Source organism: Arvicanthis niloticus, chromosome 10, assembly GCF_011762505.2.
Source record: "Arvicanthis niloticus isolate mArvNil1 chromosome 10, mArvNil1.pat.X, whole genome shotgun sequence".
NCBI lineage: Eukaryota > Metazoa > Chordata > Mammalia > Rodentia > Muridae > Arvicanthis > Arvicanthis niloticus.
The window spans coordinates 40,928,271-40,952,568 of NC_047667.1; the positions used below are offsets into that span (position 1 = coordinate 40,928,271).

The 24,298-nt window shown below is 43.5% G+C and overlaps 1 protein-coding gene across 3 annotated transcripts in view; it reads right to left on the reverse strand.

Annotated features, from left to right (window-relative positions):
• Positions 1-12,025: 12,025 nt before the first annotated feature.
• The window catches only part of Rgsl1 (regulator of G protein signaling like 1), a 59,749-nt gene continuing 47,476 nt past the window's right edge, over positions 12,026-24,298 (reverse strand). For 2 of the 3 annotated variants that reach the window (XR_013112876.1, XR_013112877.1), the window contains exons 19-22: positions 22,483-22,592; positions 17,659-17,754; positions 14,043-14,234; positions 12,026-12,321 (exon numbers count right to left, since the gene is read on the reverse strand). Coding sequence is in view for 1 of the 3 variants with exons in the window: in XM_034513482.2 (XP_034369373.2) it covers positions 14,143-14,234; positions 17,659-17,754; positions 22,483-22,592 (298 nt within the window). In the remaining 2 variants the exon portion in view is untranslated. Of the gene's footprint in view, positions 12,322-14,015; positions 14,235-17,658; positions 17,755-22,482; positions 22,593-24,298 lie in introns of those variants that run through there. The other variant, XM_034513482.2, reaches the window with a different exon arrangement.

Consider the following 24,298-nt stretch of genomic DNA (forward strand, 5'->3'; position numbering starts at 1 on the left):
TCCTTCAAACTCCTGCATATACCCTTCCTTGCTCTTAAATTTGTGTCCTCTTTTTTCATTGATTGATATATTAATTATCAATATATATAAATTATATATCAAATATATCAATTAATGGTTAATTGATATATTTATCAATAAGTGAAAAAGAGGTCATGAATATATATGGCAATATGTATAGCAACATAATAGTCCTGAATACATAGATACACCCTGCCTAGTCTGCAAACGGTTACTTTATGTGTATGTTTTTAGGGCTGACCAGTTGGTATTAGATAACCCATGGGTGTGCTCTTCCCTGGGGAAGAGCATTTCTCCCGCTCTTGCCATTCCTTAGTTACTTGTAGTTACATAGTTACCTGAAGTTACCTGGTTCTTTGTGTAAGGAGACCTCCTGAGTTTTCCTCTTTTTAGCCCATCAGTGTCATTCTTGTTCAGCTCATGCTCAGGTGGTCATGTTGGTAACAGAAGAGGCACTCTAAAAATCCTTCCATTAAGCTAATATCACTCTAATACCAGAACCAGGTAAAAGAAACAACAAAAGAAGAAAGTGACACAGATATCTCCAATGAACGCAAACTCAAAAATGCTCAGTGAAATACTTGCAAACGGAAACACATCTTAAAGATTTTCTACCATTACTGACTTGGATTTATCCCTGTAATGCAGGGATGGTTCAATATATATAATTCAATAAATGTAATAAACCATATAAATGGACTTACTTAAAGACAAAAAAAATTCATATGGACATCTCAGTAGATGCAGAGAAAGTCTTTGACAAAATCCAACATGCCTGCGTGATAAAAGTCCCAGGGAATATAGGGAACCATGTGTAGCTACTACAGGGGACATATCTCAACATAATAAAAGCTATCTAGAGAAACCCGCATCCAGCAGCATTGTAAATGGAGAAAAGCTTAAAGCAGTCCCATTGAAGTAGGTTTGAGACAGGGCGCCCACTATCCTCATTCCTGCTGAATACTGTGCTCAAAGCACTATCTGGAACAGTTAGACAAGTGAAGAAAGTCAAGGGATACAGATAGGAGAAGGAGTCAGGTTATCCCCGTGTACAGAGGATGTAACATGACACATAAGAAAGACTATCAGAAAACGTCTAGAATGATAAACAAATCCAGCATACATTTTAAGGAAGGATGTGGTTATTAGCAAGTGTCTATAATCCCAGCAATTCTATGGCAAGGTGAAAGCAGGGACAGGAGAGTTTTCACAGGCTTGGATGCTGGCTAGCCCAGAGTGCACAGAAGTAAATAACACACCCTGTCAAGCAGTATAGAAGGTAAGGCTCTACACTCAGAGCCATCTCTTCAGCCTTGTTCTTTAAAAACTGTGAAAAGGACAGGTTGGGAAGATGACTCAGTGGGTCAATGTGTTTGTTGTGCACTCTTGAGGATTTAAGTTCAATTCTTAGAACTCATGAATAAGCCAGAAATGTAGGGCAAATGTCTGTGATCCCTACACTCTTACAAGGAGATGGGAGGTGGAGACAGGAGAAGCTGTCCCCAGAGGTTTGTGGGACAACTGATTTTCTATTCAAAGCTAAAAGTAAAACAAAGCCCTTGTCTGAAATGAGATGGAGGGTGAGGACTGACATTTGAAGTTGTCCCTGACCTCCACACCCATGTCATGGCGCGCGCGCACACACACACACACACACACACACACACACACACACACACACACACACTGCATTCTTTATTTCCATTCTATTCCATTTGGATAGACAAGAAAAGTTTTTCCATCCAGTTATCACCATTACAGATATTTTGTTGGACATGTAACACATTAGACACTGTGTTAAGCAAGGTGTGGTTGGCCTTGCCATGTAGAGGTGTCAGTACATGTTAAGAACACGTTAAGAATATATAGGCCACACAGTGTGGATGAGGGTGAAAGTAATAGAGCTACCACTTTTCATGTTTTCTAATGCCCAGAGCTTTTGTGTGTGATATACAAAGATGCCCATGGCTGTGCCAGAAGATGCTATCATTCCCATTATGTAGAAGAGACAACTGATGTTCTCAAAGGGTTGCTAGGATGCCATCCTTTGCAATGTCAAGATGGACATCCGAGCTGGTGAGGTCTTAGACAGTAGTCTTTCTGGAATGGAAAATGTGTAAATGTGGGACTGGTCACTGGTCATTGTCCAGATGTCGGAGGACTTTTCTCAGTTCCTCTCCTCAGCAGCTGTTTGGCGATTTTTTCGTGGGGAGACAGGAACACATGCCTATTATATAACTCAGATATATGACCATAGGAGAAAGCTCCTAAATTCCATAACTTTCTGAATTTTAAAGTCTTTTTCCTCTTAACTCAGAGGAAATAGCTGGATAACAGCAGCCTGGGTGTCAAGGATACCACTGCCTTTCTTAGTGTGTGCATGTGCACACACTCATATGAGTGTGGGTATCTGTATGCCATGGTGTGTGTGTATAGGTCAGAGGACAACGTAGGAGGGTGGTCCTTACCTTCTACGTTGTTTGACAGGGTATTTTGTTCACTTCTGTGTACCCAAGGCTAGCTGGTCCCCAAGCTTGTGGGAACTCTCCTTTCTCTGTCCCATCTTGCCACAGGAGTGCTGGGATCATAGGCACACGCTACTACCTTTGGCTTTACATAGGGCCTAGGAATTTGAACTTAGGTCCTCACACTTATGTGCAAGGTCTCTACACACCAAGCCATCTCTTCAGCCTAGGTATCACTATTCCAAATCACTGCTATGGACTGAATAAAGTATGAAGTCCCTAAATCAGATGGTGTTTGGAGATGAAGCATTTGGAAAGCAATTAGGGTTGGAAGAGGTCTCAGGGTGGGTTCCTTATGATAGGATTTTATGACCTAATTCATACAATGGAAAAGGCCTAATTCATACAAAGGACGTCTTTTACCTCTCCTTGCTAGAAGGACATACAGAATGAAGACAACTACTTGTATACCATAAGGAGAATGAAATGGCCAGCAAGTTCATCTTAGAGTTTCAACCTCTAAAACTGAAAGGACTATAGTCTGTTTCAGCCACCCGGTCTAAGGTGTTTTATTACAGCAGCCTAAACTGTGTAAATGTGGCAAATGTGGCCTCCTACCTCCTGGCTTCTCAGGTGGTAGGAACCCTTTAACCTTTTTACCAAAGTAACAAAGCCAGCACTTAGCACATAACACAGCCGCCCCGCATGTTTAAAACTTCCTCTTTTCTCTCACAGGAAATAAATGTTACAGGGAAAAAAAAAAATGGTGCAATGCCTCATCTGTACAAACCACGATTGCAGTTTCTGGTCACCTTATGGTCTGTATGCTCAGACTAAGAACATGAGATGCTCTGACAGGAGAGCGGAACAGGGTGGGAAGAAGAAACAAGGAACTGGGTTGTTTTGAGACTCTAGAAAACCATATGGGTTATATGCAAGCATTGTTTATTTTTACCTTAAAGCATCAAAAATAACACCATGGCTGTGTTAGCCATCATACTGGCTTTTAACATTGAAGCCACAAGTTCCAAGGGGGTTTGAAAGCTACAGTAGGAAGAGCACCAACCTACAAGAAATGTAGAGATTTTTCACTTTCCATTTCCTGGAAAAGCTCTCTTGTCTTTGAGTTTCAAGTGTGTGGTTTTTTTTTTTTTTTTCCCTCCTGGTGTATATTTTATAACATTGAGGCAATCAGTGTTTTGTTTGCCCTTTTAAACAGAGACCTAGTGATAATGACTAACCCCGCTGGAAGGTTTGCTTCTGGTATGTTTGGAGTTCAGTGGCTAGGCAGCCCAGAAAGTAGACATCATGAATCATTTACAGAACAGAGCTATCTGCCCTTTGTCCTCAAATACTAGACATACCACAGGGGGCAAATCAGGTCCTGCTCCCTGACCTCCTGGCTAGGTGTAGGGCAGGGATGGAGGTGGTAATAAAGATACAGCATAGAGATGTGCTGGTAAAGATATGGTTTTCTAGGTGGGAGTATTTACAGGAAGAAAATGTAATCAGAGTAGAAAGGGGCTGGGTAGTCAAGGAAGGTGAGAGTTGATATGGCAAGTAACTGAGCTGCAGCATAGGGAACTAATGAACTGAAAACCCGAAGAAAACAAGAGAATCAGACAGAGATTATCGGAGGGATCGAGGAGCAAGTTCAAAGTTCACACCTGACCTGTTCATGGGATACAAAGTATCTAAGAGAGGCCGGCAGCCGGGAGGAAAGGAAACAGGAAACCGGTGTGTTTGGGCTTCTATGTTGTGGGATGCAAATTTTTGGAGAACTGTGGGCAAGGAGCGGCATGACGTTTAAACTGTAGGAGAATCACGCTGGCTTCACTTGGAACAGACCGCAGCGGGCACGTGTGGAAACGGAAACGGCCCCTTGAGATGTTAATTGGTTCGTGTAGAGGGTTTGTTGCTGACTCTGGATGAGAGAAATGGCGACTGCAAGCAGTTATACTATGGGTGTATTTGGAAGGATGCGTCAGTAGGATTTGCTGGCGGAGGGAAGGTTGGCAGGAGTGTGGGACAGTTATTAGGCATTCTGGCCTGAGGGATGAGAGGAAGAGGATTGTGGTTAAACTTCATGGAAATGATGTTGCAAGAGTATGTGTAGAGGAAAGACTGGGACATCCGATGGGGAGATGCTAAAAGTGCTCTGGCTACTAGATGGTTAAGGGCAGAGGCCATTTGGGACATATCAAGAGTTCAGAGACAGGCTGACTGGGGATCCAAGAGTGAGTCAGCTAATGATGCCATCAAAAGCCTGTGCCAAGAAATGATTATTGATTATTGAGTAGTCAAATTGCCAGTGTAGAAGAAGAATGCCTTTGAGGCAGAAGTCCAGTTTGGACTGACTGGAGACCAGTATGGTGGAGGATGGAGGTAGGAGCCAGGTCCTTTATGGCCTTTGATACTGTGAAAGAGACTTTGGGTTTCATCTGGGAGCAACAAGGAAATTTCCAGGAAGATCTTTAGCATGGAAGTGAGAACACACACACTTGACTTTAGAAAGATCACAGGGAGGAAAGGAGAGGAGACAGGGGACAAAGCGTCATGGCTACTTTCCTTGAGCTCACAGTGTAGAAAGTATCTCACCCCTAAAAGGGTCACACATCTGGGTTTAACATAAAAATGTGTTTCCTTCAGTCTTCTGTGGCAGTATCATGTACAACCATCTCTTGGGCTTCACTTCTATGCTGGATCTGAAAAACATGATTTCCGACATGAAAAGGGCTGGCCTTCATGAAAGGAGAGCCTCAGACCTGAGCAGCACAGATCTGAGGATGAAAAAATACAGCCAAGGAGGGCTACAGCAGCAGATGGGAGAATGATGAGTGCTTAGCGGGGAGCTGTAAGGTGTGTCTGAACCATCCAGGATACAAACATGGTGGCATCATCCATAGACAACATAGTAGTGGCAGCTGGGATCTGATATTACCGTCACACATGCTCGCTAACAGGGATCCATAAACAATTCCCCGGAACTAAAGGCAAACTGGCACGCTAGACCAAGAGGCTCACGGCAGTACCACAATGCATGTTTTAGCCTATTCGGGACATTCATCATGATGACAGGTCTAGAGTCTTACCACGTTGCTTGGGGACCAAATCTAAAGGGCTACTGACCCCTCACCCTGTGTCAAGAAGCCTGTCTATCTTGAGTACCCATTAAATTCTCCTTTATTGTGTATTTGATGTTTATAGCGAGATAGCCATTGTGTATCAGCACTCTCAGGACAACACCCGGATGTACATCTTGGATATAGGTAGTCTTTCAGGCATCTATAGGGAGATAGGCACCAGGGTCCCCATGTGCTCATGAAGTGAAGAGGTATGCTAACTATGTGGGTATTTAAATTTATTATTTCCATCCCTCCAAGGACTTCAGTCCATCTTGCCAAGATGGGTTTGCTTTAGGGCCCATATCTGTTGTTTTACAAGCGTTCTTTCCACCAACCTTGCTACAGCGTTATATGGTAGGCAAGACTGCCCTGAATAATATTTTTGGGCACAGTTCTGGGCAACAAGCCTTATGAAATGGGTGCTCTGGTGATTTTTGCCTCTTTGCCTGAAAGCTTGAAATTGGCCAGCAGCTGTATCTGCATAAGTTATAGCCATTGCGGTCTAGAAAAGGGTCACAGTGCAACTGACTTTCATCATACGCATTCCAAATCATACATCGGCATGAGAGAGTAAATAGACTGTTTCCCTAAAAGTTCACCGAGAGGGAGGGCGTGGTGGCTCACACCTTTAACACAGCATTTGGGAAGCAGAGGCAGGCACATCTCTGATTTTGAGGCTGGCCTGATCTACATAGTGGGTTCTAGATACTCGGCGAGGCTCTGTCTAAAAAAAACAAAAACAAGACCACCAAATTCCCTCAGAGGACAACACACCAAACTAGTCCAGGCTGGAGCAACCCATTACCTCTAGCTCTGGGATGTGCTCCAGGATGTATTTGGCCACAAAAGGGTGCTTCCTGAGGAACTGCTAGCGAGCTGTCATGGTGAAGTAGCCATTGCTTTGTTTGGGGGAAGGGTGTACATGAAACTTGATCAAGGTAGAGGAGTTTTGGGTTGCCAAGATTCTTTCTTTTACCTGACTTAGGGATGGATCAACTACCTACTCTTGCATCTGAGAGATTGAAAACTTGCAGGATGGTCACCTAGGGACTTAGTAGGCAGTTTCCTCGGTAACAGGACCTCAAACAGGCTGCAGGTCTATATAGTCAATGAGCTGTTAAAGAATATATTGCATTGCTGTTAATACAGGTGCTGCTGTTTCGAGCAGGAGTCTGCAGTCCAGCAGGCTGAGGCTTGTGAGCTGGGCTCCCAAGCACCCCCTTATAGAAAGGCCAATTCACACCGTGATGGGTAATGTCATGGTTAGTAGTTTAGGGTTCGCCAAAACATGCTGTTCTTGAGGATGTGCCTGCTCTCAGTTCCCTTTCAGAGTTGTGACCAAGGACTTAGTGGTACCTTTGTCCTTATTTTGTCAGAGAACCCACCTCATACCATCACTGTTGGTAATCAGACACTGCATTGGCCTGAGCCAATGTACCTTTGTATTTGCAGATGCTTCTTGCTGAAGCTTCATTCTTAGTAGATAGACTAAGTATAGGTGTATGAATAATGAAAGCCTACTAATAACCCATGAGCCCCACAGAACCCTAACCATCCCTTACCACAGGGTAAAGGGGGAAGGGTTGTATTTTATCTTGCACCATGCCTGAGTCAAGTGGGTTTTACCCAACCATGCCTAGGGATTTCAGGTTGGTCTGAGTTCTGAGTTCCATTTATTGGAGTTAACGGCTCACCTTGTCATGTAGAGGTGAGTGATGTATCCCATGAGGTCCCCCATCAGTTAGCACGATATCATCGATATGACTGAAGGGAATGGGAGAAGGATGAGGTCTGATTCCAGCCATCATGGCGTCACAGATGATAGGACTCTGTAGACGTACCAAGGCATGCCTGGAATGTCCACTGCCTTCTCTCCCAGGTAAACACAAGCTAGTTTTGGCATGTCAGTAGTTAATCTTCAAATTCTGAGTATGTCATAAAATCTCAGCCTTCCTCAATTCTCTAATCTCTACCTGACAGCTTGCAGAACCTGTTTACTACTTGCCTCGAAGCCGTAGAGTTAACAGGTTCCCATTTCTCCCTCAATGTTGCCTTTACTACCTGGACTTTGAGTCCAACCCCACCTCACTCCCCTCCCTGACCCCAGAATTCTTCAACATCTTTTTCAAGAGATGAGCCACCCCCAGAGAGTTTTCCAGGATAAGGTTGGCACCAAATATGAAGTAGGGGTTCTTAGAAGCGCAACAATGCTTGCTTTTTTCTGATGACCTTCCCTGTGTTTTTGAGGAGCCAGTGAACAAAGATACTGGTCTCTGCTCATCGCTACAGCACTTATTTTGGAGGGACTCCTGTTCCATCTCCAGTCACAGAGGATGAGAGGATCTGTCCAAATAGCCAGCAGTGAGTGCCAGAGGGAAGAGAGAAGAAAAAGTTGTTCAGATTCAAGTTTTTTCCACGAAACTACCAAGACGTTGTTAGGTTTTCCTGTCCTTTTTTGGATGGTGTTCGCATGAAACAAATAATACACTAACCTGCTTTCTCCACGTCCTGACTGACTCATTTCTTTCCCATTTTGATTTGCTCATTTTTTTAAATCAGACTTTGTGACACCTTGCCCTCTGTCCTAAGCACATTTTCCCTCCCTCAGTCCAGTGAACAGCCCTGCATACAACTTAAAGATCTTCTTCAGCAGCTGGGCTAAGGAGGGCTAAGAGACATGTTATTTTCATACATGTACCTAATATATTTTAATCATATCCATCTCCCATCTCCCCTCCTTTATTCCCATCTCACTTCCTTCTGGAATCTTTCTTCCCAAACTCTCTCCTACTCTTGTGTATGTATTTTTAATAACCCAGTGAGTTTAGGTAGGGTTGCTTGCATTGTGTGGGTGTGGTTATACCCCTGGAGAGGACAGACCATTTAGAGGCAGTGTCATCTTATTTTTACCTTTTATAATTCCAGTTGTAAAAATGAGCTATACTGAATCCTTGAATATGAACGGCTCACTGCATACCTAGTTTCCAAGCAATGCTGTGGGCCTCCTCAGTACTGTTCAGCAGACTGTTTTCCGCTTGGTCCTCTTGATTGGCCATGCCTTTCTAATGCTTAAGCTAATTCAGTCTATAAGGGGCTATTTCCTTGGATCTCGAAGAGATTGTGTAGGTGTTATCTAATGTTCTAGTACAGTGGTTCTCAATCTTCCTAATGCTGTGACCTTTAAATACAGTTCCTCATGTTGTGGTGACCCCCAAACATAAAAATTATTTTGTTGCTACTTCATAACTGTAATCTTGCTACTGCCGTGAATTGTAATATAAATATCAGTTATGCAGGATATCTGACATGCGACCTCTGTGAAAGGGTTGTTTGCCCTCCAAAGGGATCGCAACCCACAGGTTGAGAACTGCTGCTCTAGTTACTGTAGCTATTCATTCTCTCAGGCTCATTTCCTATCAGAGGAGTGGCACCCCTCTATCATGTCGCAGAATCTCACCATGTAGACAGAAAACGGCTCAGCAGTGGCAGAGTCCCAGTCTCAATCCCAGTTGTGGGGGGAGGGGAGGCAGAGGGAGAAGGAGAAAGAAAGAGAGACAGAGACAGAGACAGCCCCTGTTTAGGAATATTAGTGAACCTTTACTCCTAGGTAGGAGAGTCTCTGTCGCCAGCCACTTCAATGGCAGGATGTCCCTCACTCCTCCAGGGATTGGGAGCACCCCTCTGCATGCTACTGATTGTGAAACGACTGGTTTTGTCTGTTTCCCCTTCCACTTCTGTCCTGCAGTCACACAAAATGATAGACTAAGCTTCCTCAGGCAGATTAGAAAGTGTGAGAGAGGGAGACGGATGCCTATCTTTTGCAAGTTGTAACTCAAATTTCTTTGTTCTTTTTCCAGCAGCCAAATTGTAACTAATGCCCTTTCCAGCAGCCATTGGGCATTGGTGTGCACCCAATTACTGTGCCCACAGTAATGGCCGCCCTGTGCAGTGGCATAATGCTACCCTTACTTTCCATGTTAGCTAAACAGTCCTCAGCAAGATGGCTGCCACTAACCCAGTGAAGCATAAGGAGAGAGAGACCGTGTTCTCAGTTTAGGATGACCCTAGGCTGTGGAGGAAAAGGACCGTTTACAAAGGCCCAAGGAAGAGCTGCAATGCTAACAATATTTGTACTGTCTCAAAATTTTAACATTTCACAATTTTGAATCTGGCTATCTATGAACATGGGATAATTTGCTATTTTGATTTTATAGTTTCCCCCAGTTTCAGCTCTAGTGTCAGGGATCCAATCTCTCAGGCCCATGCTATTTTTAAGGGTTGAGAGATCTATTATAGGCCATGAAATTTAATCTGAATATCAAACAAAAACCAAATTCTTTTAGTATGGCTAATTTTTTCATACAGTGTTTAGACATGCTTATGCTAAAAATTATTCATTGCTTATCTGAGAAGCATATTTATCTAGGTTTCTATGTTTTGTCACAGTGGTAAAACAGGGATGTTTTTGTTTGTTTGTTTGTTGTTTGTTTTTTTAAATCCTCGAATTCAGTTCATGCTCAGCACAGCTTAGGCAGTGTGTGCTGGGAGAAGCATCCTCAAACTCACGTCAGAAGAAAACAGAAAGAGGGAGTAGAAGGGACCAGGGAAAGATATACCTCCAAATCACCTACTCCCTCATCTAGGCCCACCTTTCACCACCTTCCAGTAATGGCGCCAAGTTATGCCATCAATAGATTGACCCATTCATTAGGTCAGAACCCTCAGGATCTCCTGGTGGCTGGGAAAGTCATCTCACGGATACAGAATTAGATGATGTAGTACTTACTCTCTAACGTTGCTCTGAATCCAGTCAGGTAGACAGGATTAACCCCCACGTGAACGGGGATCCAGGAAGAGGTGAGAGAGGCGGGGTCACCAGCCCCTGACACAGCCTGCAGACCAGCATTGATCTACTGTGTCGCTCAACAGCAAGCATTTTTTATACAGCCTTTGGACCAATGTGGAATTGACAGGAACTCTGGAGTAGCCAACTATCTTAATGTCACTGTGGGGAGGTGTAGCATGTAGTAAACAAACAAACAAACAAAAACAAAAAACAAAAAAAACCAACCAACCAACAAAACAAACAAAAGATTCACGCTAAATCCAGCAAGGCACTAGCATGGGCAATGGCGGTCTCACCAACCTCCATGGCCAGCTTTCTGCCAAGCCTCTCGCACTTCCCAGGCCATCCACCCCTGTAGCTAGCCTGCAGAAAGCCAGCTACCACTTGCTCAGATCCCCTTAGCCCCCTAAAATGATAACACTAGAGACTTGTAATATACCAGCCAGATTTATAATGGTAAATCACCAACCCCAAAATGAATGCAGGCAAAGAACACAAAATTCAATTGATATAAATACAAGCTGCACACCTAGATTGGGCAAACATACCCTACATTACTCTACTGCCCATCTATGTAATCCCTAGCTACTTGTGGCTTCCCCAGACCACGTGGGTCAAGCCCCATCTTTTTCTCCTTTCTCCATCTTCTTCCATTCTTTGTCTCATCTCTTTCTTCCTCCTCTTTCCCCTCTCTTAAACTTTCAGCTCTACTTTTCCTTGCCACGGCCCAATCACAGGCTTTAGCCTTATCTGACCAATTAAGATGTCACCTGTCCTCATGTGAGTACCAGCACCTCTCTTGAGGGAGCAGAAAATACAAACGGCAATCCACAACAGGGAGGTGCCAGGCTGCTAGCACCCGAAAGGACATCTGTAAAAATGGGAGAAGCAGCCACCGTCCTGTTCTGGGCCCATTCTGAGATTCCACTAGTTTGTTAGGATCCTTTATTTTGTATCATGCAATATGTCAGCAGACATGGGCACTCTATTAGAGTGGTATGGAAGCCTCCCTCACTGGGTCTCCCAGGTCCTACCACTGGGTCCACTAGGCCCCACCCAGGGGTTGTAGATCCCTCAAAACACTACACTAGGTGTTCTGTGCTTTTTAAAAATGAGAAGAGTTACTAGATATTGAATATAGGGCCTTGCGTATGCTAAGCAGGTACTCTGCCACTGAGCTACGCTCTTAGCCCTGTTTCCCCCCCCCCCCCACTAAATTGCTTATAACTATATGTATTTGTGTTGCACAGTATGATATTTCAACTCACATATATAATATGTGCCGTATTAGGTTATTGTCATATTAGGTTATTGTCACGTCTGTGATATTTATTACTTCTTTGTTGGGAACATCTAAAATCCTCTCTACTGTTTAACAGTGTACTGTTATCAGCCACAGTCATTATACTGTGTTGTAGATATCTGAACTTCTTTCTCTCCAGCTGCATGCCTGTACCTTCTGCTAACCATCTCGAGCTGCCCTGACTCCCAGCTTCTGCTAACCTATTATCTTATCACTTATTTGTGTGAGCTCAGCTACTTTATCTTCAACATATGAGTGAGAATATAAGATACTCTATAGGGCATATCCTTTATTCTGGCTAATAACCTGTAGGCCCAATTATTATATAGGGGTGAAGCTTGGCACCCCAAGGTCCTGTACACATAAGCCAATCCCTCTCCTTGAGGAAACATCTGGATCCAGTGGCAGTGGACGTGAGAGACAGATGTCCTCATACTTCTCATGTCACTCTCCAATGTGTGCACCTGCAAAGGCTTCTCTGAAGGTGGATCCTTCTGTCTCTCTTGACTTTCTTCTGTCTCTTTTGGTCACTCCTTAATCTAAATGGGCTGTATGAACTCCCTAAAGATAAAGAAAAATAAAAAAGTTCTCAAAGCACCAGGAATGATTGGAACATAAAAGATAGTCACAAAAGAAGATAGTCACTGCTATTCCCTCTTTGCTGTGGTCATCATGGCTGTAATTGATTATTGATTTTATTTTCTGGTCATAGGTCAGGAAATTCTAAGGCCAGGAAAATTAAAAACATGGTTTCACAGTTTATTTTCTCTATTGCATTCCCAGTGGCGTGACCAGTTCATTACTCGTGTGTTTGGCATGTATTTATGAGAGAACTATAAAGGTGCCACTGGGCCGAGTATTGTGAGTACAAAGAAAAACAAAAAGTGGCCTTTGCCTGACAAATTATACAGCACATGCCTGTAAGGGGCAAAGCTATAGAGTTTATCCTCTCTCTCTCTCTCTCTCTCTCTCTCTCTCTCTCTCTCTCTCTCTCTCAGGAAACCATCCTTTTTCCCCTTAAGTGAGACTTGTTGGCTGCCATGGTTCAGCCATGTCTTAATCCACCTAGAGAGGATTTAGTGTGTGGCCCCAAAGTGGGCCTTTCACCAGATTCTCATCAGTAACCTTGTGGGTATCCTCGTATCATCTCTGGTCTCAAGTGCTGGCCTCTTGCTCTTTTATGATTTCTTTCCGAAGACCTCAGTGCTAGTAACTAGGCTCTTCTTCATTCCTTTCTGGGATCTTACCTGCTTTTTAAGAATGATAATTCTGTTTTGTTGTTAGTATTCTTGTTATGAATTGAAGTCTTGTTCCTAAGCTTCGGTCCTGTGAGGCAAGGGAAGCTTCATTTCTTTCTTCTGAGCTTTCCTTGTGCTGAATGGCCTTAGATGGGCCATCCTGGGGTGGGGGTGGGGGGCCCTTAAAGCACCCTACCTGGGTTTTGCCTACCTCTGATATTCTCTGAGGACAAGCATGCCTACTGTCTATCTTTCACTACCTGCTGCAACTCCAGCCTCACCAGAGTTCTTTAGCCCTGAGGGTCATAGGTCCTGTTGTAACATTATAACGTGTTTTATCCTTTGGAAAAGTCTAGGATCAGTCCAGGACACATTTGTGCCCACTTGAAAGATTCTGTAGTGTGCTTTGTAGTTCTGTGTTCTGTAATCCACAGATACTTTGATTAGCTGTTCACTTCCTTCCAGTTGAGAGACTGTTCATAAAATCTTGTCATTTTACTCCGGACTTTTTTTTTCTAGACATAAAATGAGTCTGGTTACTCTAAAACGAAGGCTGCTGCTTAGGTGCTTTGGTGAAAATTAAAATGTTATGGAATCTATTAGTTGTCAAGTTTTGACCAAAACTCAGGGAAGAGCAACTGTCTTCATGCACGGAAAGTTGCAGGGATGTTTACTATAGGATGAGAATGTGACAAAGAACAGGAAGTGCTACATGAGAAAGTCACTTGCCTGCTCAGCCCAACAGTCAGGGTTTACTCAGACAATGAATGGGAGTGAGTCCCTGTGCAAATGAAGCTGAGAGTAATAGCACCTCACTTCCTGTGGTACTCAGTGACATGGCCATCCATCCATCCATCCATCCATCCATCCATCCATCATGAGATTTCTCAACAACCCAGAGCCAGGATTTGTACAATGCTATGGAATTGTAGAGTAATATCTTAAGCCCAGGTCAGGTGACCTAATCCATAAACTTGCAGGTCCCCAGTCTCATGGAGGGCACGGGGAAGACGGGCTGTCTCTCACACTTGGTCCACATCTTACCCGCTATGGTTTGGTCTTGCTTTGTCTGGGCTGCCCCATTCTCCTTCTTGATCTTCCCACATGGTGCGAGGATATTTCATTTCTGACCAAAAGGGTTCTGTCAGTACTGGGAGGTTGATAAGGAATCATCCACCTCTGTTTTGGTCTTGGTTTGATTACTTTTTCTCTTTTTTACTGTAGGATATTTTTGGTCTAAAAGAAGAGATGCGAGGGGAACAGGATGAGGCTGGGGAGATGGTTTAATTGGCAAAGTGCTTGCTGCACAAGCATGAGGACCTAAGTTTGGATTCTGAGCATCCATGTCAAAAGCCAGGTGTGACAGTCTGTAGCAGAATATTTCCCCCACTACAGTTTACAAGAAACTCAGTAATTTGGGAGGAGCTAATGTAGGCAGAGTGAGGAGTTGGGAAGAGAAGGAAGAGGAGGAGCTAGGAGGAGAAGGAAGACTGGAGGAGAGGGGAAGATGGCAGTGGATGTGTGCCTGTCTCTAGCACTAAGGTAGTTGTAATATCTAGGTTAGGTATTGGGTAATACCTCTAATTGTGTGGGCATCTTGTTAATTGAGCATTTCCAAATATATAAAGCCTTTGGATAATCTTTAAGCATTAGAGTCTCATTTCTACCAGTTACTGCGTGGATGGTGGGATGGTCTGGGCTCAGCCAAGCATTGTGGAGACAGTGTGGAAGATTGGCAGAACCATCTCCCACGCTGGTGTCTCGTGGGTGGCAGAGCTGGTGCTTCTGGCCTGCCTGAGCTGTGGTTGGTCTCAGGCCTTGCTAGTAGGGAATGTGGTGGCCACATAACAACAAGCCAGCTTGGGTGCCGCTGTTTAAATTTTATCAGTAACAACAGTGTGTGCCTGAAATCCCAGAGCTGGGAGGCAGAGACAGGACAATCCCTAAGACTCACTGCCCAGCCGGTTTAGCTGGACTAATGATCTTCAAGTTCAGTGAAAGAAGTCGTTTTTAAAAAGTAAGGTAGAAAGTGACTGAGGAAGGCACCCAGTGACCTCTAACCTCCACATGTACACCCACAAATGTGCATGTGCACCTGTGCACATGTGAAAATGTATACATATACCAGAGAGAGAGAGAGAGAGAGACAGACAGACAGACAGACAGATATAAACACACAGAGACATGTCATTTCATAAAATAACTAAAATTACATAAAATGCAAGCATGTTGCCATTTTCTCTAGATGTGAGAAGGAGCAGAATGAAAACACTTTGAAATGCCTCTCCTCAATGGAAGTGAGCCAAGACCCCCAACAGAGACATCCCCCTGACTGCTGGGTCTTCAGGTTACTGAGCTTCACTTGGTGCTACATGCAGGGCAGTGTCAGAACAGGGAGCTCGATTCTAAGTTGATCCTGTATCATGTATGTAGACAGAACATCTCCGGGCCAAGAATTTCTAGCTTGTGCCTACTTCAGGGTACAAGACCCCAAATGCAGAGAGGTGGCAAGTTGACCTGGCTGTGTAAGGTTGCCAGATGAAACTAAGCTGGATACAAACAAAGGAGTCAGAATGCACAGCACACTTCATATCCCGACAAAACTAAGACCCCTACCCTCTGTTCCTCCTGCACTCTTACAGGGATCAGCTGCTGAGGAGATCAGTTTTTGGCTTTTTATTATATTCTTATTCTATTTGCATCTATTTCTCAGCTACATTATTTTCTTGTCATTTGAGAAAAGATTTTTATTTAATGGATTATGCATTACATTTTTGAGTTGTGTCATACAGAAAAACCAAAAGCACAAGAATGAAACGATTGGTGCTGGGTGGGTGGGTGAGCTGGGGGTGGGTGGGTGAGGGAGGTGGGTGTGTGGAGAAGCAACCTCTCAGAGGTAAAGTGGGGGGATGGGCTGAAGAACTCTGGGAGAGGGGGCAGGGAAGGGGAGCAACATTTGGAATGTAAATAAGTAAAAATTAAAAAAAATAAAATAAAAAGAGTTCCACACCCTGTGATTAAGCATGAAATTATATGAGCCCATGGGGGTCATTCTTTTTCAAATAACCACACTATGGAATATAGTTTGGATGTACTTTGCTTTTCTGAATACTATGTGGTACCTTGTTATAATTGCATTGTAACATGAATATAACCTCCTAGACTCTGACTTTTTAGTTGCTTAAACAATACACTGATATTCTTGGAAGTGAAAAAATGTTTATGAATGAGTGAAATTAGACATATTTTTATTGAAAAAATTTAAAGATTCTTCTTGTTCTTCCTCTTCTTTTTGAGATAGGATCTCTCTATGTAGCTCTGGATGGTCTGGAATGCAGTATGTACACCAGGCTGGCTTTGATCTCACAGAGATCTGCCTGCCTCTGCTTCCCGAATGCTAGGATTAAATACATGCACTATCATGCCTAGTCCTATTTTATTATTCTTAACTGTGCATGTCCATGTGTATGCATGCAGTGTGAAAGTAGGAGCCTTCAGACACAAGAGGTGTCAGATCCTCTGCAGCTGGGGCTAGAGCAGTCGTGAGTTACCTGGTGTGGGTGCTAGGAATTGAACTAGGGTCCTCTGCAAGAGCAGTACAGGCTCTTAATCACCGAGCCATCTCTCTGATCCAGTAATATTTCTTATTTTATAGCTATAAGGATCTAAATGTAAAGGTATCTTCATTCTGTATAAATACATGGTTTTCATAAAAGTTAATGGCCACATACATGGTTTAAATCAATCGGTTTCTGTTGGATTTGAGATTTATTATTAGTATAGAAAAGGGTGCATTGCATTAGCTTCTACTTTTGCAGTAAGAAAACCTTTGCCGTAAAGTTGCCTGCTTTCACATTCCAGGGAAGGGGCTACCGGGCAAGTGAAGATGAACTCTGGTGCTGAAGGGATGTCCAGACTGGTTTGTGTGACTCATATTTCTTTTTCTTAGGGGAGCTTTCATTTAGATATAGATGCTGTATACAACGATAGTCATGTAGAGTCATGGAAGTAAAGATTGTACAACAGGAACACTAGAATCACAATCATCCTGACATTTCATTCCTTAGAGAAGCAGAAAAGCAGCAGCCTAACCTCTTCCCCAAACACAAGCTAAGAATTGGGGACACGTGGAAGGCCTATGGGGAGATGCTGCGTGGAAGCAAAGGCAGGTTGGATGCTTGGGAGTGAAGTTGACTCTTTGAAGAGGAAAATGGAGAAGAGAAAGCATATACTGTGCTCTTGATAAGGGAGGCAAGGACCAGGGGACTTGTTGCAGTTAGTAATGAGGAACTTAGTGGTGCTCAAAACAAGAAGCACATCCTGTGATGGAGATGCTGTTCAAATTGGCAGGTAGAGTCTGTGAAAGGAGAAAGCATTTTGTGTGATGCCTGAAATGAACAGAGACAGAGGGGCTTAAGCATCTTCTTCAAAAGTCTACAAAGGATGCAACAAGACATGATCACTCAGGTGAGAGCTGGAGGAGAGTCAGGAGAACGTCTTACACATTTCTGCTATTCACAAGCTGTACAGCCTTGAGCAATTCATTCCCACCAGAGGAGCTTAGTCTCTTAATAGTTAATAAGAGAATGGGCTAATTTGGACTCAGAACCACTCTCTAGTTGGCCAGGGAACTTTTGCAATCAGTGAATCTCCAACTCACAAGTTTGGAGTGAACTTGTCACTACATCCCGGGGGTGTTGAGGTCGAAACCATTCGACACCTCTGAGCAAGCTGAACCTTAAGACAGTATGGTCACCTGGGAAGGAAGAAGAAAGCACATGAAAATTCTATAACATTATCCAAAAAAAAAAAAAAAAAAAAAAAAACAATTTTTTTTTTCTCAAGTAAGGGCAAAAGTTGCTGTTTAACATCTGCAGGTCATAGAATGTCAGTGAGGGAACATTATTGATGGCCTGACCTTTGTATCTGCGATCAGGGGCTGACAATGGGAAGTAGAGCTCAGGACTTCTCAGTTCATGTGACTCTCCAGGCTTGGGGCCCTGACCCCATAATTCAGAATCTCCTGTTCCTCTCTTCCTTATGTTGCTACCAAGTAAGACTTTGGGGTTTATTTCTATGGAATCCTGTTCTAGGAAATACAGCAAAGGTGGGGGGGGGGGGCTCTTTGGCCACCACTAAGACATGTGGTCTCAGGAGAATTCTTTGTTGCCCTGCCTATCACTTCTTTTCTCATTTCCTACCTTGGTCTCCACTGTTTCCCACAGTTAATCTTTGTTGTCAATTTGACTGTGTATTTCTGTGAAGGTGTTTCCAAAGATGCTTAGTCCATGAGGAAAGACCCACGGGCTAGGGTCCTGGACTGAATAAAAATGAGGAAGTGAGTTTGAGAGTTAGTGTTCACCTGCCTCTGCTTCCTGTTGAGTGTGCAGTGTGACTAGCCTCCTGCACTTCTGCTGACACCCCCCTCAAGATGGGTTGTATGTCCTTGAAATGTAAGTGAAAACAAACCCTTCTTTTAAGTTGCTCGTTGCCAGGTATTCAGTTACAGATGTCTCAGCGGCTTTTCCTTTTGCTCTGATAGAATACTTAGACAAACTCAACTCAAGGGAGAAGGGGCTTAGACAAGAAGAGTAGGGGTCTATCATGGCAGGGGAAGGTAAGGTGGTGGGAGCTGGAACATCTGGTCAGGATGTATCCACAATTAGGAAACAGTGTGAGGTGAATGCTGTTGCCCAGCTCCACTTCTCCATTGGCACAGTCTAGGATCTCAGTCAGGGAATGGTGCCACCTCAGTGTGTAGGTATTCCCCTTCAATGAATGTAATCAGGACAATCCTCCACACACCAGCTGAGAGGCTTGTCTCTCAGGTGATACAGGATTCTGCCAAGTTGACAATTTATACTGATAATTACGCTCCACCCATTGTCAAATTGACACTCACACATACTACTTTTAAAAATTACATTCTTATTTATTACCGTGTGTGTGCGCATGCAGACATGCATGTGTATGTATGTATCTATGTATGTGTGTGTCACAGCACACTTGTAGAGGTCAAAGAACAGCTTGCTGAATGAAGTCAGTTCTCTTCTTCCACTATGTGGATTCCAGGGATCAAACTCAGGTTATCAGCCATATTTACCAACTGAGCCATCTCATTGGCCCTGAAAACATCACTCTTAAGCCATGACCTAGCCCTTGTTGTCATTGGCTGATGATCATCTTGTAGTATAAATGCATTTGTCTCAACATCAAAAGTCCTCATAGTCATTAAAATTTCCAAACTTTAAAAGTCCAAATTCTTAACTGTTGAGCTCTATAAAAAATACAAACAAACAAACAAACAACAACAAAAACAGGGGCCAGAGATATAAGCTTCCCAGTTAAGAGCATTCTTAACTGTGCTCTTGCAGAGGACCTGGTTCAGTTCCTAGCACCCACATGGTGGTTCACAACCATTTGTAACTCAAGTTCCAGAAGCTCTGACCCTGTTCTCTCCTCTTTGGGCAAAACATTCATTTGCGTAAAATAAATATAGTTTAAAAATCCCTCTAAAGTAAAAAAACAAACTACATACCTGCAAAATATAATAACATAGTAAATATTCCTTCTTCCAAACTGAAGAATCAGAGCTGGGCATGGTGCCCACACCTCTAGGGAGGCAGGAGGATCTCTGAGTTCAAGGCTAGCTTGGCCTACAGAGTGAGTTGCAGGATAGCCAGGCCCGGGGCTACAGACAGAAACCCTGCCTTGCAAAACCAAAGCATAAGCAAAACCAAGCAAAGCTGAAGAATTGGGGCATAGCAAGGAGTGACTAGAACAAAACCAGCCCAAAATCCAGCAGGGAAAACACTAAATCCTGGCATTCTATGTTTGGCATCTAGGGCTTGTGATAAATTTGACTGGGCTCCAAAGGGCTTAGGCAAACCCACCACTTCTGCTCTGCATCTGTAGGGCACATAACCTCCCTCTTGGGCCAGCTGTACTCTCCTAGACATCTCACAGTTCTGGCATCCAGTATCTTAGAGACTCAAATTAAATTCCACCTTCACATCCACACAGTGGTTTCTCCATGTCTCCTTATAGGAACTCTGACTGTAAAATACCTTGACTGGTCTTAGCTGTTTTCTAAAACAGAGGAATAAGACTACATGTTCCTCTCAATATTGCGTCTTCTATGTCTCCAAAATTATTGCCATATGGATGACACTGTCTGGTCCCCTTGGACCATGGTTGTATTGGCTTCTGCTCTCCTTTCAAACAAACCTGCACCCTCACAAGTTAGAGCTTTTGATGTGTGAGGCTCTGTCCTCAGGATACCTTTTCTACTGTCTCTGTGCACCTCTCCTTGGTCCCTCCAGTCTCTTCAACAACTGCAGCTGCTTTCTAAGCACCAATTGTAGGGGGTTGGTCTGGTGCTGCTTGTATTTAAATGCTGAATACTGGTTACTAAGATCTGGTTACCCTGGAGGAGCAGATCCTCACTGTACACCAAGTGATGCTATGTAAACCTTGCTCCTTAATTTAACTGGTCAAAGGTGGGACTTGAGGATTGAGTAGGAGGTCTCAGGAGAGACCAAAGGGAAGAAGAAAAGATGTGGAGATAGAGGAGGCTGCCATAAGGAGATGAACCATGAGCACATGGCCAGGGACAAAAAAAACAACAAGGGACATACGGCTGAGGGGTAAGTTAGAATAGCTCCAAATCTGCCCGATCTAGGCTTATAGCTTGTAAATAAAATACCTGGAGTGTGTGCCTTTTATACGGACCAGCTGGATTTTAATTGTTATTACACTAAACGTTCTTCCATCTTGAAACCTCCTCTGCCAGACAAACCAGTTCACTGTCTTTAAATCCAACTTCACTTATATTCCCAGGACAAGAATAGAATGAAGCCGAATTCTTAGTCAAAGTATCATGCAAATGACTCCTCGTCTAGTTCCTGACAGAGTCCTTGTTCCCTTCTGATGAAGTCTAATGAACTGGGTCTCCACTCTCCATCGCACCCCTGAATCACATTTGTGGAAGCTTTCCCTTATTGGCCCTTTTCCTTTCATGAGTTGCCAGCTTAGTCAGATGGGTTTTAGTCATGAGGGCACCCCCTCTTTACCTGAGTGCAGACCAGGCCTCCCCTTGTTCTCCTTTTCTCTTTCAGCACATCGCTTAGCTCCAACATTAAATTTCTGGTTGCCAAAATTTTCATGACTAAAAGCAACTTGGGAAGAAAAGGGTCTATTTTCATCTTATAGTTTACAAACCACCCTGAAAGGAATCCAGGGCAGGAATCTGGAGACAAAAATTGAAGCTGAGGCCATACAGGGATGGTGCTTCCTGGCTTTCTTCTCATGGCTTGCTTAGCCTGCATTCTTACACACCCAGGACCACCTGCCTAGGAGTGTCAGGTGTGGTAAGCACTTTGAAATCAATCATTAATCAAGAAAATGCCCTACAGATTTGACTACAGGCAACTTAATAGATCATTTTCTCAATTGAGGTTTTCTCTTCCCTGATGACTCTAACTTATGTCAAGTTGGGAAAAAATATAATCATATAATCAGCATGATGACCTTGTGCCAAGAACATACTACCTATGGATGTGTGTGTGTGTGTGTGTGTGTGTGTGTTACTTTTCTATTGCTGTGATAAAACACCATGACCAAGGCAACTTATAAAAGTGTTTAATTGGGATTATGGGTTCAGGGGGTTAGAGTCCATGATAGCAGAGTGAAGGAAGAGCTGAGAGCTCGTGTCTTGATCCACTACCATGACACAGAGGGCACACTGGGAATGGTGCGAGTCTTTTGAAGCCTCAAAGCCCGCTCCCTAGTGACATACCTCTTCCAGTAAGATCACACTTTCTCATTCTTCCCAAACAATTCTACCAACTGGAGACCAAGCACTCAAAAGTATGAGCTTATGGGGGCCAGTCTCATTCAAACCACTACCACCACTACACACACACACACACACACACATTTTATAAATATATATTTCCTATAAATTAATAATAACTATATCTCATTAATAATTATAGTACCAAAATATATAATACTTTTCATCTTAATTTCTACATTTCCCTTACATTTTCATGTATATATGTATATTTGTGTATATATGAAAATTTGTACATTTATCACTGTGTATCTCTATCTAGTTTTCAGTTATTTTCTCACTTTAACTAAATAGAATACATACTTCTTGAATGGTAAGGTTTCCATGGTATTAGTTGGATGGGAGCCTCTTGAACAGCAGCCAAAGAGGTTACCGCTGCCGAGTGCTAAGCATGTCCAACAGGATCCCAGGAGCCCCTGCTAGGTTTGTTCTGGATAGCACTCCTTGTTGCTAATATCATACACCTTAGCACTGGGACTCCTATTTCTCTGAGGGCCAAGTTAAGGTGACGATCATTACAATAGCCACCACCCTTGTGCCTGTAAGTTAGAGTTAGCTCTTCAGACCTCTGTTCTCTCTTTACATTTTGCTGGCTGGAGAAATGGGGCTGTGGACCCAGGGTGGACTTACCTCCACTCCATGGTGGGTACTTGTATACAGACTTGGGAGGATTCCTTCCATCCTCAAACTTCTTCCCAATGTACTCTACATAAGAGCGTGTTGCCTTCCAGTTACAAAACCTGTGGGAAGAATGGCTTCCAGTCACACAGAAGGGTTGGAATGACAACCATAAGGGCAGCTTGGGTGGGACCAGCCACCCAGACTGTGGGGTGTCCAACAGAAGGAGAGATATAGTATGCTGTAATTGCACTGAAAGCGTTGCCTGTTTAAGAACATTCTCCTTGTCTAAGCTTGGCTTCAGTGGAGGACTGACCTGAACATTATGTGGGAGATGCCCTTCTGGAACCACAGTCAATAGAGTCTGTGAAGAAGTACTATGCCCAGTATAGTTAGCTGTGCCCCCTTTGAATGTCAGGCTGTAAAACCTCTGTCTAGTCTCCTACTAAGTTACCCAGCATGTCTAGCTGGGTTTCCATGTGTCTCTTCCTGAGAGTCTTGCTCCCTTCCTTGATCCCAGCATGCTTTGCCCTGGAAGATAACTGGTCCCTCAACTTGTATACTTACTGTCATACTTACTGTTACTTGAGAAATGCTGCTTCCCCGAAGATCTCAAAACACTCAACACTTCCTCTTTGGCCCCTTCCTCCCAGGACTCCTTGGTTAGTAAGATTAGGTTCAATTGTCTGCACTTGAGCTCTCTCAGCTTGAGGCAAGCAGGTTCTTACCTGCTCCCATCTCCCTGCTCCCCAAGGGCCAGACTATTCTATTACAATTGCTTTGCTCCAATATGCAAAGATGCATTGTTTATGGGTTTGAGAGACATTTGTGTGTGTGTGTGCGCGCGCGCGTGCGTGCGCGTGCACGCGCACCACATGCATACAATGCTCACCAAGAGAGCAGAAGACATCACATCCCCTGTAGCTAGAGTTATAGGTGGTAGGTAGTTGGTTGTAAGCTGCCTAATGTGGAATTGATTTCAGGTCTTCTACAAATGTGCTTACCTACTGAACCATCTTTCCAGCCCCAAGGCCATTTTTTTTTTTTTTTTTTTTTTTAAAGAAAAAGGGAAACCTAGTAACCAGAGCCACAATATGATATAAGTATCCCCATTATGCTTTTCTGGAAATTTTTGGTCAACTAGGTTGTCCTTGTCATTCCTACAAGGGAAACCCAGAAGAAGGCTCTTGTAGAACTCCAGACTTGACAGTCAGCTCAGACATGTCAGGCCAGACTGTGAGGACAGCTCTCAGCAGGACAGGTTATGAGCCAGAGGCACTGTTGTGCTGGGAGCCAGTCTGGCCTGGAATGGGTTGAAGTGGGACACAGCATCGGACGTAGCTTTAAAGACTGATGGTCTCCAGATGTAGTTTTAAAGACTGATGATCTATGGCCTTCTAGCTCTCTAACTATACTGAATGCCTGCTGGTAATTTCTAGAAAATCCTAAAACCTGTCTTGCTTATTCTATGATTAAATACCGCTGGCTTCTTTTCTCTTTAACTCTGTGCTTTCTTAAACATTATAACTCTCTGTGCTTTCTTTAACTCTTTATGCTTAAATAAGCACTAGGGAAACAATTCTTTCTTACTGTTCTGTGCTTCATTAAACGCTGGGGAAGCTTAACTCTTTATTACTTGTGCTTTAATAAGCGCTGGTATTTGACAATTAACACACACTGTTTAGCAACAGGGAATTAAGTAAAAAGGTGGTAGTGCTCCTGTCTCTGGTGAGTCAGCCAGAAGCCTTTCTGGCTAAGCTGGTTAACTCTTTGTGAACCAGAGAGGAAGGAAAGAAAAAGAATTAAGATGCTTATACAGGCAAATATG